We start from the raw sequence: 13276 nt of genomic DNA, 5'->3' as shown, positions 1-13276 counted from the left end.
AAACTGAGGGTGTGATTCTTCAGTGGATGAGAAATTGAGTAAATTAAAAACTAATATCAGCATGCTTAGAAGCGGCACTACTCCTCCATGAAGTACTGTCCATAAACATGAAATGTGGATGCACATCAATCAACATTCAGGGAACCGGTGTGATCGGCTAAGATTATACGGTAGATTACTTACCCATGGCTTGTTTCCCCATTGCACACTGGTAGGTGTTTCTCGGGGACTGGTTATGATGGGGATATGGAATAAGTCCAGCACAAACGCCAAGAAGAGTGAAGGGTTCAATTTCCAAGTGTGTGGTTTGCCTGACAAGAAAGCAAAACACGATTTGCAGTAGCAATGCCAACCTTTACCCAAAGTGAAATCATTCCACTACCACAATGTGATCGAATCCTTAGCAGACCTATTAAACACTTTAACCCACCCTTAGCTGGAGAGGTCAATAGGACGAGCCATTGGCAATGTATACCGTATGGCTGACCGGCAAGACATTCATCCAAAGTATTGCATCTGTGACCTAGACTGCAGACCACAGTGTTTCCGTGCACACCTTAATTCCACCTGCAACGTCTCGTGACAGCTGCAATTATTAAGCAACAGGGGGGCTCTGCTCTAGCAAGTCTGCTTCCCGGAGTATGTGGTCTCACCCAGTGGTCAGACCCGGCCCTCCAGCACTCCAGGAGACCTCTGTTCCTTTCTAGAGATATGCAGGGATCAAAACTGGGCCCCTGCTCCCCACCCCGAGATCAAAAGCTGGTCCTGTCACGCAACACCCCACCGATCTCCAATCTAGCATGCGCCAATCTTCACCCAACACGATGCTGCCAAAAGGGGTGTCCCTTTGACCACTTACGATGGAACTGACCAATCCATGGTGGATAGGGAGGGAGCACATCCAACATCTCAAACAATTCAAACAAAACACGCTGTGCACACAATTGGAATTGAGTTCGGGATTCCAATGTTCCCTGTGTTGGGATATCATTTTGACATTATCTATCTATATACATATATATATACACATATATATATATATATATCATATTTGTCACTCAACTTCACTCAACTTCATGAGCAGTGAGTGGACTGAACTGGAGCCAGATTAAAAGCCCCAGGACCTGAGCGGCCATCGCCCGAGTCAGCCTGCATGTAGAGGGCTACACACCATACATACTTACTTATTAACCGTATGCTCATACAGGGCGATATTGCAGTCATTTTCCTCATTCACGTCCAAATATTCAACAAGGCTCTCGTGCAGAAAATCTTCAAAACTCCTGAAAATGCAAAACAAGTGGCAAACCTACTTTAAATCTTGGCAGATGTATAAAAAAGATGCTCTTTTGATTGACTTTAAAAACACGGTTATCCATGTGTGCAAGATTGCTTAGCAAGGAACAAGAGGTACTCATCAAGGTGAGGATTGGCTGCCTGCCAGCCCTCATTACCTGTAGCCTTGTGTAAGTTCTTCAATGTGCTTGTTGGTAACTGCAGGCCTCTGGTTCTTCACAATTATATAAGGCCTGTAAGAGCAAAATGCCAGGGTTACCTTTATGTTCTGGTACAACTGAGAACATTGCAACATGTAGTGATTCAACTATGGCCACTAGAAGTACAGCAGCGCATAGAGTGCACAATGCCAAGGAGGACAGCAAGACACGTTTTAATCAGGCCTCGAATGTATGGGTTTACTCTTCAACGAGGCCACATTAAAATGCAGACTCCGCTAAGGGTTCCCTATGAATTATGGTGTGCTGGTAAACATTATTACATATTGCTCCTTTTATGGAGTACATTAGTTAGAGTGCCCATGTGTTACATGCAACCGCATGGAAAACACATGTACTTTGGGCACAATGTGAGCCAGTGGTGCAGTCACCACATCACACTGCGATTTGATAAGAATACTTCCCACACCAGAGCAAAAGCTGGCACGCTCCTGCACACTTAAATACCTACCACAAAGCATCTATGAACAAGCATTGGCAACGCAAACAGTTTGATCTTTTGTGTAGGCATGGGAAAGGATGTTGCCAGGCAATACTGTGGCAGTATTAATGGGCCATTGATGGTAATAGGTGCAAAATGGTGCGAGTACCTGGACATCTAATAGCAGTGCCTGGCAAATACTTAGACACAAGCCAACACTGTTGGCTTTCTCAATGCTTGTTTTCAATAGGACTTCAGTAAAGAACACGCATACACCGAATGGCTGAAGGCAGACCTGTTAAAGACATGTTAATTACACCAGTGGTGCGTGGACACCTTTAATTAAGTAATTAACTTTCAGAAAAGTGCTTTCAAAAAACATTGGCAGGCCCTTCAAGTGTAAAGTTTGAAGGTAAGGCTTGATTAAAGGGAGCTTCAAAGAGTTCCCACGAGGAGGTGTTTTGGGCGGGAAGTGGCAGGAAGTGGGTGGGAATGCCATAGGGATTAGTATGGTCAATAGCAGTCAATGGTGGACAAATTACCAAACACCTATAAGCTCTGTGTCCCTCCTCATTTCTCCCCATCTGTACTGTAATGCAATAGTTCCGGCTTATAGGTGGCGAAAGCGCGATCTAATAGACCAAACTAAAAATGCCCTGGCTACCAACTGCCAGGAGATCCGGTACACATCCTTTCAAGGGACAGGTAATCTATACCAGCTTCTCGAAAGCAGTTACATGACAACTACTGCAATGACAACAGTCTGGGCTTTTGTGTAATCATGGGAAAGGCATTTGCCAGGTACTGCTGTAATTGTACTATCTGGTCATTAATGGTAGCAGCTGCAAAATATTTCAAGTAGCTCGTCATATATGTAAAGCAGTGCTGGCAAAGGCCTTTCTAAATAGACAAAATTGTTGGCTTAGCTAGCGCTTGTTTTTAACAGGACTTCAGTGAAGTATGCGCGCGCACTGCTCATCAATTGGGTGACTGAAGGGAGACCTGGCAAGACATTTTTATTACACCAATAGTGTATTTACCGCTCCAGTTAAACCTTAAGTTGCAGAAGACAGCTTTGAAGAAGCACTGGCAGGCCCTTTGAGCGCAACCACTGAGGGTAAGTCTTGCTTAAGCTAGCTCAAAGATCCCAGGAGGGTGGGTTTTGAAAGGGGAACATCAGAACGTGGGTAGGCACGGCCATCAGGTTTAGCATGGCCACTGGAAATCAACGGGTGGGAAAACAAAAAAAACCTAAATGTATTGTGTCCCTCTTCACATGTCATCTCCCCCTGTACTCCAATGAACTATGTTCGGCTTAAAGGTGGCGCTGAGGTGCCTTTATAGCCCAAACTATAGAATGAGCCCCTGCTAGATCGTTTCACATGATGAGACTGTACCACAGACTGGCACGGCACAGTGTGGCCGCCGCAACAATGTCGGGGTGCCGATAAGTTACTTACAATGCCCATGGGGAACACACTATTTTAGGCACATGATTGCGACTTGCTCAGAGAAAAGCCATGCCATGTGTGAACGAGAATGAACCGAGAACAACATTGATGGGCATGTGGATAGTGTGCACGCACCCCAACGCATGTTCTTAGAAGCAGGAGCACTTCATGGGACTTCTTACCCCGGTTTGGGCGGTTGGAAGTACTTATGAGTGGCGCTTGTGGCAGGATCGGCCTGGAACAAGAAATAGGCCCGGACACACAAAAAAAAGTGGCCCACTCACCGCCTCGGCACAAGGATTTAGTCAAGTGACCGAGGACACTTGAGATGGAATGTCTTGTGATGATCGTAACAGAGACAACGGCTGTCAGATTCCGTATTAACAATCTGAATTTCAAACTCGTCAGTCCCACTTCCCTCCTCTGACTCCTCACCAGATGAGCTTGAGTCTGTAAAGTATTGCTGAGCCTCACGATAATGGTAGCCGGCGGAGGCAGTATCCCAACCGCGGTGGGAAGCCACAGCGGTCGCTAGTGAAGTTCTGCGGCACCGCCACCGCAGGCGGGTGAAAGTAGGGGAAAAAGCCAAAGGCGTACAAAAAACCCCTCTTGATGGTCCAAGTGGTAGGCAGCGGAGGTGAAGTCGTAATCCAGGAGGCGCCGGGAGGTTGTGGTCCAATGAAGGAGATCGCAGAAAGCAGCAGAGTCCGGAAGGAACCCAGAGAGCCGTTTCATTTCCTGGAACACATGTGGATACAAGCACTTATTTAATGATTTTGAAACATCGCTAGCAAATGTCTTCATTATATGTTTGCAAGAAACTTGGCTCTGCTCACCTCCCATCTGCGATGGATTTACTGTATTTTTAAATCCAGCAGTAAAAAATGCGAAATGCCGTCCAAGCTCTGGCCTTATAACCATGGTGAGGATATCAAGATCATGGGCAGTGCTTGTGTCTAAAAATCCAAATCCATATGTACAAGGTACAATCATGCAAACAACGGTCAAAAAAGCTTGCGCGAGAAAATACCTTCTGATTATAAACACTTACTGGAACCCGACAAAGATCAGTTCAGACATCTTTATATCCGCAATTGCTGAATTAATCGACATCGCAATGCTGACCTACACCAACATATCAGTGATTTGCTGCGGGGACTTGAATTGCAATTGGTTCAGGTTTGAACATTTGTCGGGGAATTATCAGTTGGTCCCTCTCGCCTTGATTGACGATAGAGAGAGCTGTTGGCAGACTGCCATGTCGATTCGTGATATACACATGCTAAATGGAGCAACTAAAGGAGACATCCCTGCTAAGCCAACGTGGCATCGTGAATCCACAAACAGCATTCTCGATTACATATGGATTTCAAGTAATCTTGCAACCATGATTGTTGAATTAGAAATAAAACTAATGAAATATAGTGACCACTGCCTGTTACAACTCTGCATGGTGATGGAAATGCCTTTGCCAGATTGCTCAAGTAACATCACTTTGGAAGTAAATTCAGGTGGAAATCGTCTACGATTAAGGTGCAACCAGATCCAAGGGCTCAGCACAAAGCTTATGAACATTCCAGCTAATCATGGGGCAGATTATACTGCCCTGCTGACTGCCTTCAAAATGCCTGGAGTTGGGTCTCAAAATCAAGGTCGGTCTCACCAACCTATTTATTGTAAGGTGCTGCACGATGAGAAAAAGGCAATGCGGAAAGATTTAAGGTGATTAAAGAAATGCTTACCAAAATCCGAGGCTCAACATGCAATAAAAGCTAGACGTACGCGGTATAGAAATTGGGCAAGGTCGCAGGCAAAAATAATAGAGCAAGATCGTGCGGAACACATGTTACGCCTAATCATGACAAAGAACACTTGTGATATTTGGAAGATACTGAATATGGACTTCTCCAAAAGCACCCCATATGTAATAAACACCATGTCAGGCGACATATGGGAATCACATTTCCCTTTGGTCTTCCAAAACTCAGATGGTAACGATGTGACAACGCCTAGCTCTATGGATACACAATGGGGCGTGCTAATGGAACACGACGACCTTATTATTGCTATCAAGGCACTAAAGAACTCTCGCGCTGCTGGGCCAGATTTGATTTCAAATATCGACCTAAAACGATATCCAAAAGAGTGGGCAGCTTTTATTGGAAATCTCTTCACTAAAATCAGATTGGCTAAAAAAATTGCCTGACTCTTGGAGGACTGCGATTATCGTTCCGATCCATAAGCGGGGCAGTTGGGACGACCCAAACAACTATCGCCCAATCGCCCTGCTAGATACGATAGGTAAAATATTTGGCTCAAACCTGCGCATCAAACTTGCCAAATGGGCAGAAAACTTGCTAATAAATGACATATGGCAAACCGGGTTCACAAAAGGTGTTGGGGTTGATGTTAACTTATTCATCCTAACAATCTTAAAATTGGAAACCATGAAATCAAATGGCAAATTACATCTTGCCTTCATCGACTTGAAAACAAGCTTTCGATGGTGTAAATCGCAACCTGTTGTGGGCAAAACTACGGAAGTGGTGCTGTCCTGCATCTATCTTGGAACCAATAATGGCGTTACATGCCCATACCTCAATCAAAGTGAGGTTGAATAACGACGGGCTGCATACCAACTCCATCATGACCCAAAAAGGTGTCAAGCAAGGTTGCCCCTTAGCCGCAGAGCTATTTAAGTTGTTTCTGGCAGACTTACCAACCTTTCTCATGCAAATTCCATGCTTCTCCCCCAAAATAAACCAAACCGCAATCAAATGTATCGTATATGCGGACGATTTGGTACTGATGGATCGAACGCAAATTGGGCTGCAGAGGCTACTAACAGGTCTGCAAAAATATAGGGATCTAAATGAACTAACCATAAACACCACAAAAACAAAGATTGTTTCAAATGGAAACGTCAAAGGAAAAAAGGATAAATCCTTTAGGTGGAAAATTACAGAAGCTATTATTGTATATGTTGACTGAATAAGATACTTGGGTATACAATTCAATAACTCCATCAGGGAACAGCAATGGGTGGCAGAACTAACTTCTAAGATGAAGAAATTAACACTGCAAGCTGTAAAAATTAACAGGAACTACAGTAAATTTTCTCTGGAACCTGTCATTAACTTCTAACAGCAAAAAGTGGTGCCAGTAATGATCTTCGGGGCTATTGCAGGTTGGAATATAAGTGAGCAAACATGGCATGTTTTAGAAGGTCACTTTCGGCGGAGGGTTTTGAAGCTCCCACAGTCCACTCCTATTGCTATTGTGAGATATGAACTAGCCATTAACTCCCTACACATGAAAATGGTATGGAACTCATTAGCAACGCTGCGTAAAATGTCCTTGGAGGCGCCGGCACCCGCATACAAATTGTTTGCTTTCAAGCAGATGCCAAAAAAGTCCGATCTTCTTAATACTTGGTTTTGCAAATTAGCGGTGTATCTATCTGCAGCAAACATCAGCAATGAAGAACTCCGACTTCAGCCACAACATGCAAAAAAGAAATTTGATTATTGGGCATGGAGCATCAATAATGACGAAAGAAAAAAGCTGAAGTCAACAAAGGTGATGGATCATGACTCTAGGAAACTTAACGAACCAGCTCGCTACCTTTTACATTGCCCATCCCGCTATCATAGAGCTCAATTCTTACGGTTTTGAGCCAACATCCTAAAAACCAAGGAAGTCCTATGGCAAAGAAGGGAGCTATCCTTAAAAGACAATCTGTGTCGTTTTTGTGAATCTTCGATAGAAACCACTAAACATCTACTAGTTGAATGTCAGCGAACAACTATCCAGCGATCGTTGCATCTGGGTCAATTTGCACCTCTGGATGATGACATGGAGACGTGGTGGGCTAGGATCATCTCTGGTCACAGCACACAACTTGTTTCTGCAACTGTGAACTATTTTGATATGATTTTGAAAACAGATATCTAATGTCAAATGTTCCTTCCTTCTTTGTTTCGCCTCTGTTCTCTCTTCTTTTTAAATTCTTTTGATGTGTTTGATTCTGATTTGATCTGTTGGTGTTGGTTCGAAAGTTAATTCGGCTGTTGTGAAACAAAAGTTTGTAATACAATTTCAAACTGTAGTTTTTTTTCAAATAAAAAAAAAAAAAGACCCTCCTTGGTATCATGTAGACACAGGGTAGTATAAGAGGAATTGATGTTGGAAGGTGTCTTTTTTACTGAAAACATCCGTCAATTATCAGGTCGACCGGTTTCGAGGATATATCTTGTTTGAATCATCTTCTTCAGGACCAATTTCTTATGTAATTAGATTTGATCTTCTATCCACGTGTAGTGGCGGAGCCCCACATCCCACCTAGGGAGAAAAAGGACCTATTTAGCAGCCGGGTTTAAAGGACAGTATATGTCTACTAGTTAAGCGTATGTGCTAATTGTGAGAGAAACCTTTTGTCCACAGACATTTGGGAAAGATGTTCTTACACCTGCCTGGTGGGGTGTGCGTCGCACCCAGATGCGTAACATCCCCTTCCTTGTGTGCATGCTGTTCTTCAACACATAAATGTGCTCCGCAAGTCAGTCCATACTCCCCAAAGTACGACCCCAGGGTGGAGATCAAGGGTGAGGGACTATCTTGAGGCCATGTGACCAACAAAGGGGCATTACCTATGTCTACTGCTTCACTGAAAGAAAGAAAAAAACAACACAGCAGTGAGAATGAACAAATACTGCTCCTCTGCTTCATATATGTGCATATATATATATATGGGATACATTACTCACCGTAATCGTATTTCTGATGCTTGTATCTGCTTAGATTCACATGCTGTGCATAGGCCGACATCTAGTGGAAGCTGCGGAGTATTACAGTTTGTTTTTCGAAGTCGAAAAATGGGCGTCGACACAGGGCGTGCTAGTAATACTATCCCTAGTGTGACGTCCCCTGTACCCATGATCCCTCACGCGTCTAGGATCCCCAGATTGTGTTTTTCCTGACATGAGGTAGCATGAGGAGTAGCGTGAGTACAGATAGTCCAAGCAGATAGACAGAAAGGTAAGACTACAAGCAACCATGCGCCTTCTCTCGGAGGGGAGGAAGGGTGGGTCGCATGTGAATCTAAGCAGATACAAGCATCAGAAATACGATTACGGTGAGTAATGTATCCCTTCTGAGGCTTGTGGAATCTGCTTAGATCACATGCTGTGCATAGATTAGCGAGAGGTACCAGAAGAAGGAGGTGGGATGTGAGAAGGGTCATGAGCAAACAGGTGTCTTAGAACCGCTTGTCCCACTTGTGTATCTGCCTTGGAATGAGTGTCAATGCAGTAATGCTGAGTAAAAGTGTGAATAGAGCTCCAAGTAGCTGCTTTGCAAATGGTGTCAAGGGGAACGTTTGCAATGAAAGCCAGAGTGGCCCCAATGCCTCTGGTAGAGTGGGCCCTTGGCGTAAAAGGCAGAGTCTTTTCAGAAAGAGAGTAACACAGCTGTATACAGTTGATAATCCACTTTGAGATAGCGCCCTTAGAGACGCGATCCCCCTCTCTGCCTGTAGCTACGGAGACAAACAGTTGATCTGTTTTCCTTAGCGGTCTGGTTTTATTTACATAGTATAAGACCGCCCTACGCACATCTAGGGTGTGTAGTTTCACCTCAGCTGAGCTTTGTGGGTTTTGGAAGAAAGCCGGAAGCTCGATGGACTGGTTTACATGGAACTTGGATATGAATTTTGGTGAGAATCTAGGGTGTGTGCGTAAAACCAGTTTGTCCTTGTGGATAGTAAAGAAAGGATCTTGCACTGACAGAGCCTGAATTTCACTGACCCTTCTTATGGAGGTAATGGCTACTAAGAAGGCCGTTTTATAAGTCAGGTGTTTGAGACTACTTTTATGCATGGGTTCGAAGGGGGGCCCCATGAGCTTAGATAGCACCACGTTGAGATCCCATCCTGGCGGTGGGTTCGATATAGGAGGGTGAAGTCTCTTTACTCCTTCCATGAAGGCTTTAACCACTGGTACTTTCCACCACGAAACCTTGTTATGGGATGTGGTGTAGGCTGAGAGGGCTGCCAGGTGTACTTTCAGAGAGTTAAAAACCAACCCTGCATCCAGCAGGTGGAGCATGTATGTTACAACGTTGGAAGGAGTGCAATCAACCGGGTTGATTTGTTTACTCTGGCACCAGATAACGAATCTTTTCCACTTGTCAAAGTAACAGTGCCTTGTATTTGGTTTCCTGGACTCTTTTAGAATGTCCATACACCTCTGTGGTAATTTGAGATGTCCAAACTCTATGACTTCAGGAGCCATGCTGCTAGGTTCATAGAGTTGGGTTCCTGATGCACTGTTTGACCTTGTTGCTGGGACAGAAGGTTGTACCAGGCTGGGAGTCTGATGGGCTCGCATACCGCCATCCTGCGTAGGTGTGGAAACCATGGTTGTCTCGCCCACATGGGAGCAACTAGGATGAGCGTCATCGATTCCTTGTTCATCTTGTACACCACTTTCCTGATGAGAGGAGTTGGTGGGAAAGCGTACGCAAACATCCCTGACCAGTTCATCCACAGGGCATTCCCCTGGGAGTCCGGTTGTGGGAACCTGGATGCAAATCCTGGGCATTGTTTGTTTTCGCTTGTGGCGAATAGGTCTATAGTGGGGAAACCCCACTGAGAGAAGAGATCTTCTACTACGTCTTTGTGAAGGACCCATTCGTGTTCTTCTGGGAGGGAGTCTCTGCTTAGAGCATCCGCTAGGGAATTGAGCTCCCCTGGAACATGTTGCGATGACAGGAAGATGTTCCGTCTGAGTGCCCATATCCATATTTTCTGGGCAAGCTTGGACAGATTTGGCGAACGAGTCCCTCCTTGCTTGTTCAGATAGAACATGGCTGTCGTGCTGTCCGTCCTGATCTGCACCGACAAGTTTAGTAGATGGGGCTCGAACGCCTGCAGCGCTCGGAATACTGCCAGAAGCTCTAGCAGATTGATGTGGTTCTTGGCTACTGAGTGAGACCAGAGACCCTGAGCTGTGTGGTGGAGATGGTGAGCTCCCCACCCCGTCAGGCATGCATCTGTAGTCACCACTGCCTGTACTTCGGGATCGTAAAAGGGTTTCCCCTTTGCGAGATTTTCTCTTGTCCACCAGAGTAGGTTCTGTACGAGTGTTGGCGAAACGACCACTAGATCGTCCCACTGACCACTTGCCTGAGACCACTGTTTCGCCAACCATTCCTGCATGGGACGCATGCGCAGACGCACGTGGGGGACCAGGTAAATGCATGACGCCATCATGCCCAGTAACCGCATAGCTTTGCGTACTGTTATCTGTTGACCTGACTGATAATGCGGAATTTGCAGAAGTATGTTCCGAATTCTTTCTTCCGAAGGGAAGGTTAATCCTTTCTGAGTATCTAGGATAGCTCCTAGAAACTGTTTTGAGGTGCTTGGCACCAGACTTGACTTTTTCTCGTTGATGGAGAAGCCTAATTCGTGGAGGAGGTCGATGGTCCTCTGAATGTTTGACCTGCAGATTCCTGGGGTTTCCCCCGTTATGAGCCAGTCGTCCAGATAAGGGTACACTGGGATTGCCTCCCTGCGTAGGTGTGCAGCTGCCACCGCCAGTACCTTGGTGAATACCCTTGGTGCTGAAGCTATCCCGAAGGGCAGTACCTTGAATTGGTAGTGGCGACTGTCCACCTTGAAGCGCAAGTATTTCCTGTGCGCCGGGAGCATGGAATATGAAAATAGGCATCTTTCATATCCAAGGTTGCCATGTAATCCCCCTTTTTTAGGAGTGGGATTACCTCTTGTAGTGTGGTCATACGGAATTTTTGGGGCTTGACATACTTGTTGGCAGGCCGTAAGTCCAAAACTGGGCGCATTGTTAAATCTTTCTTTGGCACAAGGAAGTAAGTTGAATAGATACCCTTGTTTACCTGGTGTCCCGGGACGAGTTCTATCGCGTCCTTTTCTAGCAGAATGGCGATCTCCTCGAGGAGGATCTTCTGATGTTGTAAAGAGTGGACTTTTTGTCTTGGAGGATGGTTTAGGGGACGTTGCAGTAGTTCTATGCAGTACCCATTGGATACTGTTGACAGCACCCATCTGTCGGATGTTATCCCTTCCCATGCCTGGGTGAAACTTGATATTCGTCCCCCTACTGGGGTTGCATGGGAAGGGACCCTGAACTGAGCGTCACTGCTTTGGTGGAGGCGTGCCTCCTCCTTTACTGGGGCTGCCTCTGCCTCTACCACGTCCTCTTTTACTACCCCTACCATACGCCTGGGTAGACTGTTGTGAGCTGGCGTTCCACTGTGTACCCTGGGTGTGGGAGTAGCTATTTCCTCTATTGGAATTTTGGCCGCGGGAGCGACGAAAATTGCCATTCCCTCTTTGGTTAGGTGGTTTGGTAGTTAGCTGGCCAAGGGATTTGAGGGTGTCGAATTCTACCTTAGCGTTTTTTAGAGCGTCCTCGACTGCCTTCCCAAACAGGAGATCACTTTCCACTGGTTTGTCTAAGAGCGCAGCTTGTGTTTCTGCTTTGAATCCCGACTGCCTCAACCAAGCATGCCTTTTGATGACAGTCCCCTCTGCTATAAGTCTACCCGCATTGTCAGCGGCGTCCAGAGTTGCTTTTACAGTGCAGCCTGACACGTTCCTTCCTTCCGCACAAATGCGAGCTAGCTGGCTTTTAAGGGGTTCGGGAGCAGAGTCTATTAGTGCTGCCACTTCTTCCCACTGGTGACAGTTGTAGCTAGCCAACAGTGTGGTGGAATTCGCGATTCTGGCTTGGTAGGCTGCCGTGGAAGCTACTTTCCTGCCAAAACCATAAAGTTTTTTACTTTCTTTGTCGGGGGGAGCCTCAGAGGAAGATAATGGTGTACCAGCTCTTTTGCGGGTGTTGGTTACTACTAGAGAGTCTGGCTTAAGTTGACCTCTAATATATAGGGGGTCCGACTGGGCTGCTTTAAACAGCTTCTCCACTCTCGGATTTACAGGTCTTGTCAGGTTTGGGTTGACAAGGGATGGTGCTATTCTGCGTTGAACAGATTTTAGGATGGGAATGGTCTGGGCTACTGGCTTCCTTTCCCCTATTAGTTCTTCCGCAAAGTCCCTTTCTTCCTGGGCACCTTGTGTGTCTATGTGGAAGTGGTTAGCTGCCCGAAAGAGCAGTTCATTCAGGAGGGGCTGATTATCTATCGGGGAATCAGACACTGGGGCTTCCCTTTCGACTGGTGAGTCCATTCTGAAAATATCTGGGCTATTTTCTGGCTCATCCTCGTCTTCGTCTTCGCCGTAATAATCTGATCCTGCAGGATCTTCTGGCGTGTCAATTTCCTGACCTTCTATAAGGGAAGAGTTTCCTTGGTCTGTAGGGAAGAGGTAAGAATAGGGTTGGACCTCGATGGGGTCTAAAGGCCTAAATGGTGTCTCGACCCGGGGTCTTTTATTTGAGGGGATAGGGTCCCTTGACCCTGAGGGAGAATCTTCCTGAGGGTTTAAAGCTATGAGTTGTTCAGGGTGTCTTTCGAAAAAATTCGCCAAGGAAGACATCCTTGACATTACTCTGTCAATGTCCTCGCATGACCAGAGTTTTGAGCTTGGGGTGACCTTGCTGGGACTTTCTATGGATTGGCCCTGAGAAGACTTGGTCAGTTCTTTTGTAGTGGAGGACTGCAAGGGTTGTTTCCTTTGCTGTTTACCCCCTTCCCCGTGGGTGGAAGTGTGTTTCCCCTTTCCCTTATCTTTCGACGCCTGGCGTCGAGGATCGGAGGTGGAATCCCTGTCTTTCGAACTAGCCTTCGAAACTGGGCCCTCTTTACTCCCAAGTGATGTACCCTTTTCCTGGGGTGCAGGCTGGGGGTGGAAGTCGTGTTCGTCTCCGGACGAATGATCTTCCGGGATATTAATG

General features: G+C 46.0%; 1 protein-coding gene across 1 annotated transcript in view; it reads right to left on the bottom strand.

The window, feature by feature from the left end:
- POLR3B (RNA polymerase III subunit B) overlaps positions 1-13276 on the bottom strand; it is a 1940302-nt gene that overhangs the window by 472167 nt on the left and 1454859 nt on the right. Inside the window, exons 17-19 of the mRNA XM_069628254.1 lie at positions 1455-1529; positions 1185-1283; positions 184-311 (exon numbers count right to left, since the gene is read on the bottom strand). Of these exons, the coding sequence (XP_069484355.1) occupies positions 184-311; positions 1185-1283; positions 1455-1529 (302 nt within the window). The remainder of the gene's footprint in view (positions 1-183; positions 312-1184; positions 1284-1454; positions 1530-13276) is intronic.

Source organism: Ambystoma mexicanum, chromosome 12 (genome assembly GCF_040938575.1).
Source record: "Ambystoma mexicanum isolate Mex_15411 chromosome 12, UKY_AmexF1_1, whole genome shotgun sequence".
Lineage (NCBI taxonomy): Eukaryota > Metazoa > Chordata > Amphibia > Caudata > Ambystomatidae > Ambystoma > Ambystoma mexicanum.
The sequence above is the reverse complement of the archived record's forward strand: the minus strand, read 5'-3'. Positions and strand labels throughout refer to the sequence as shown.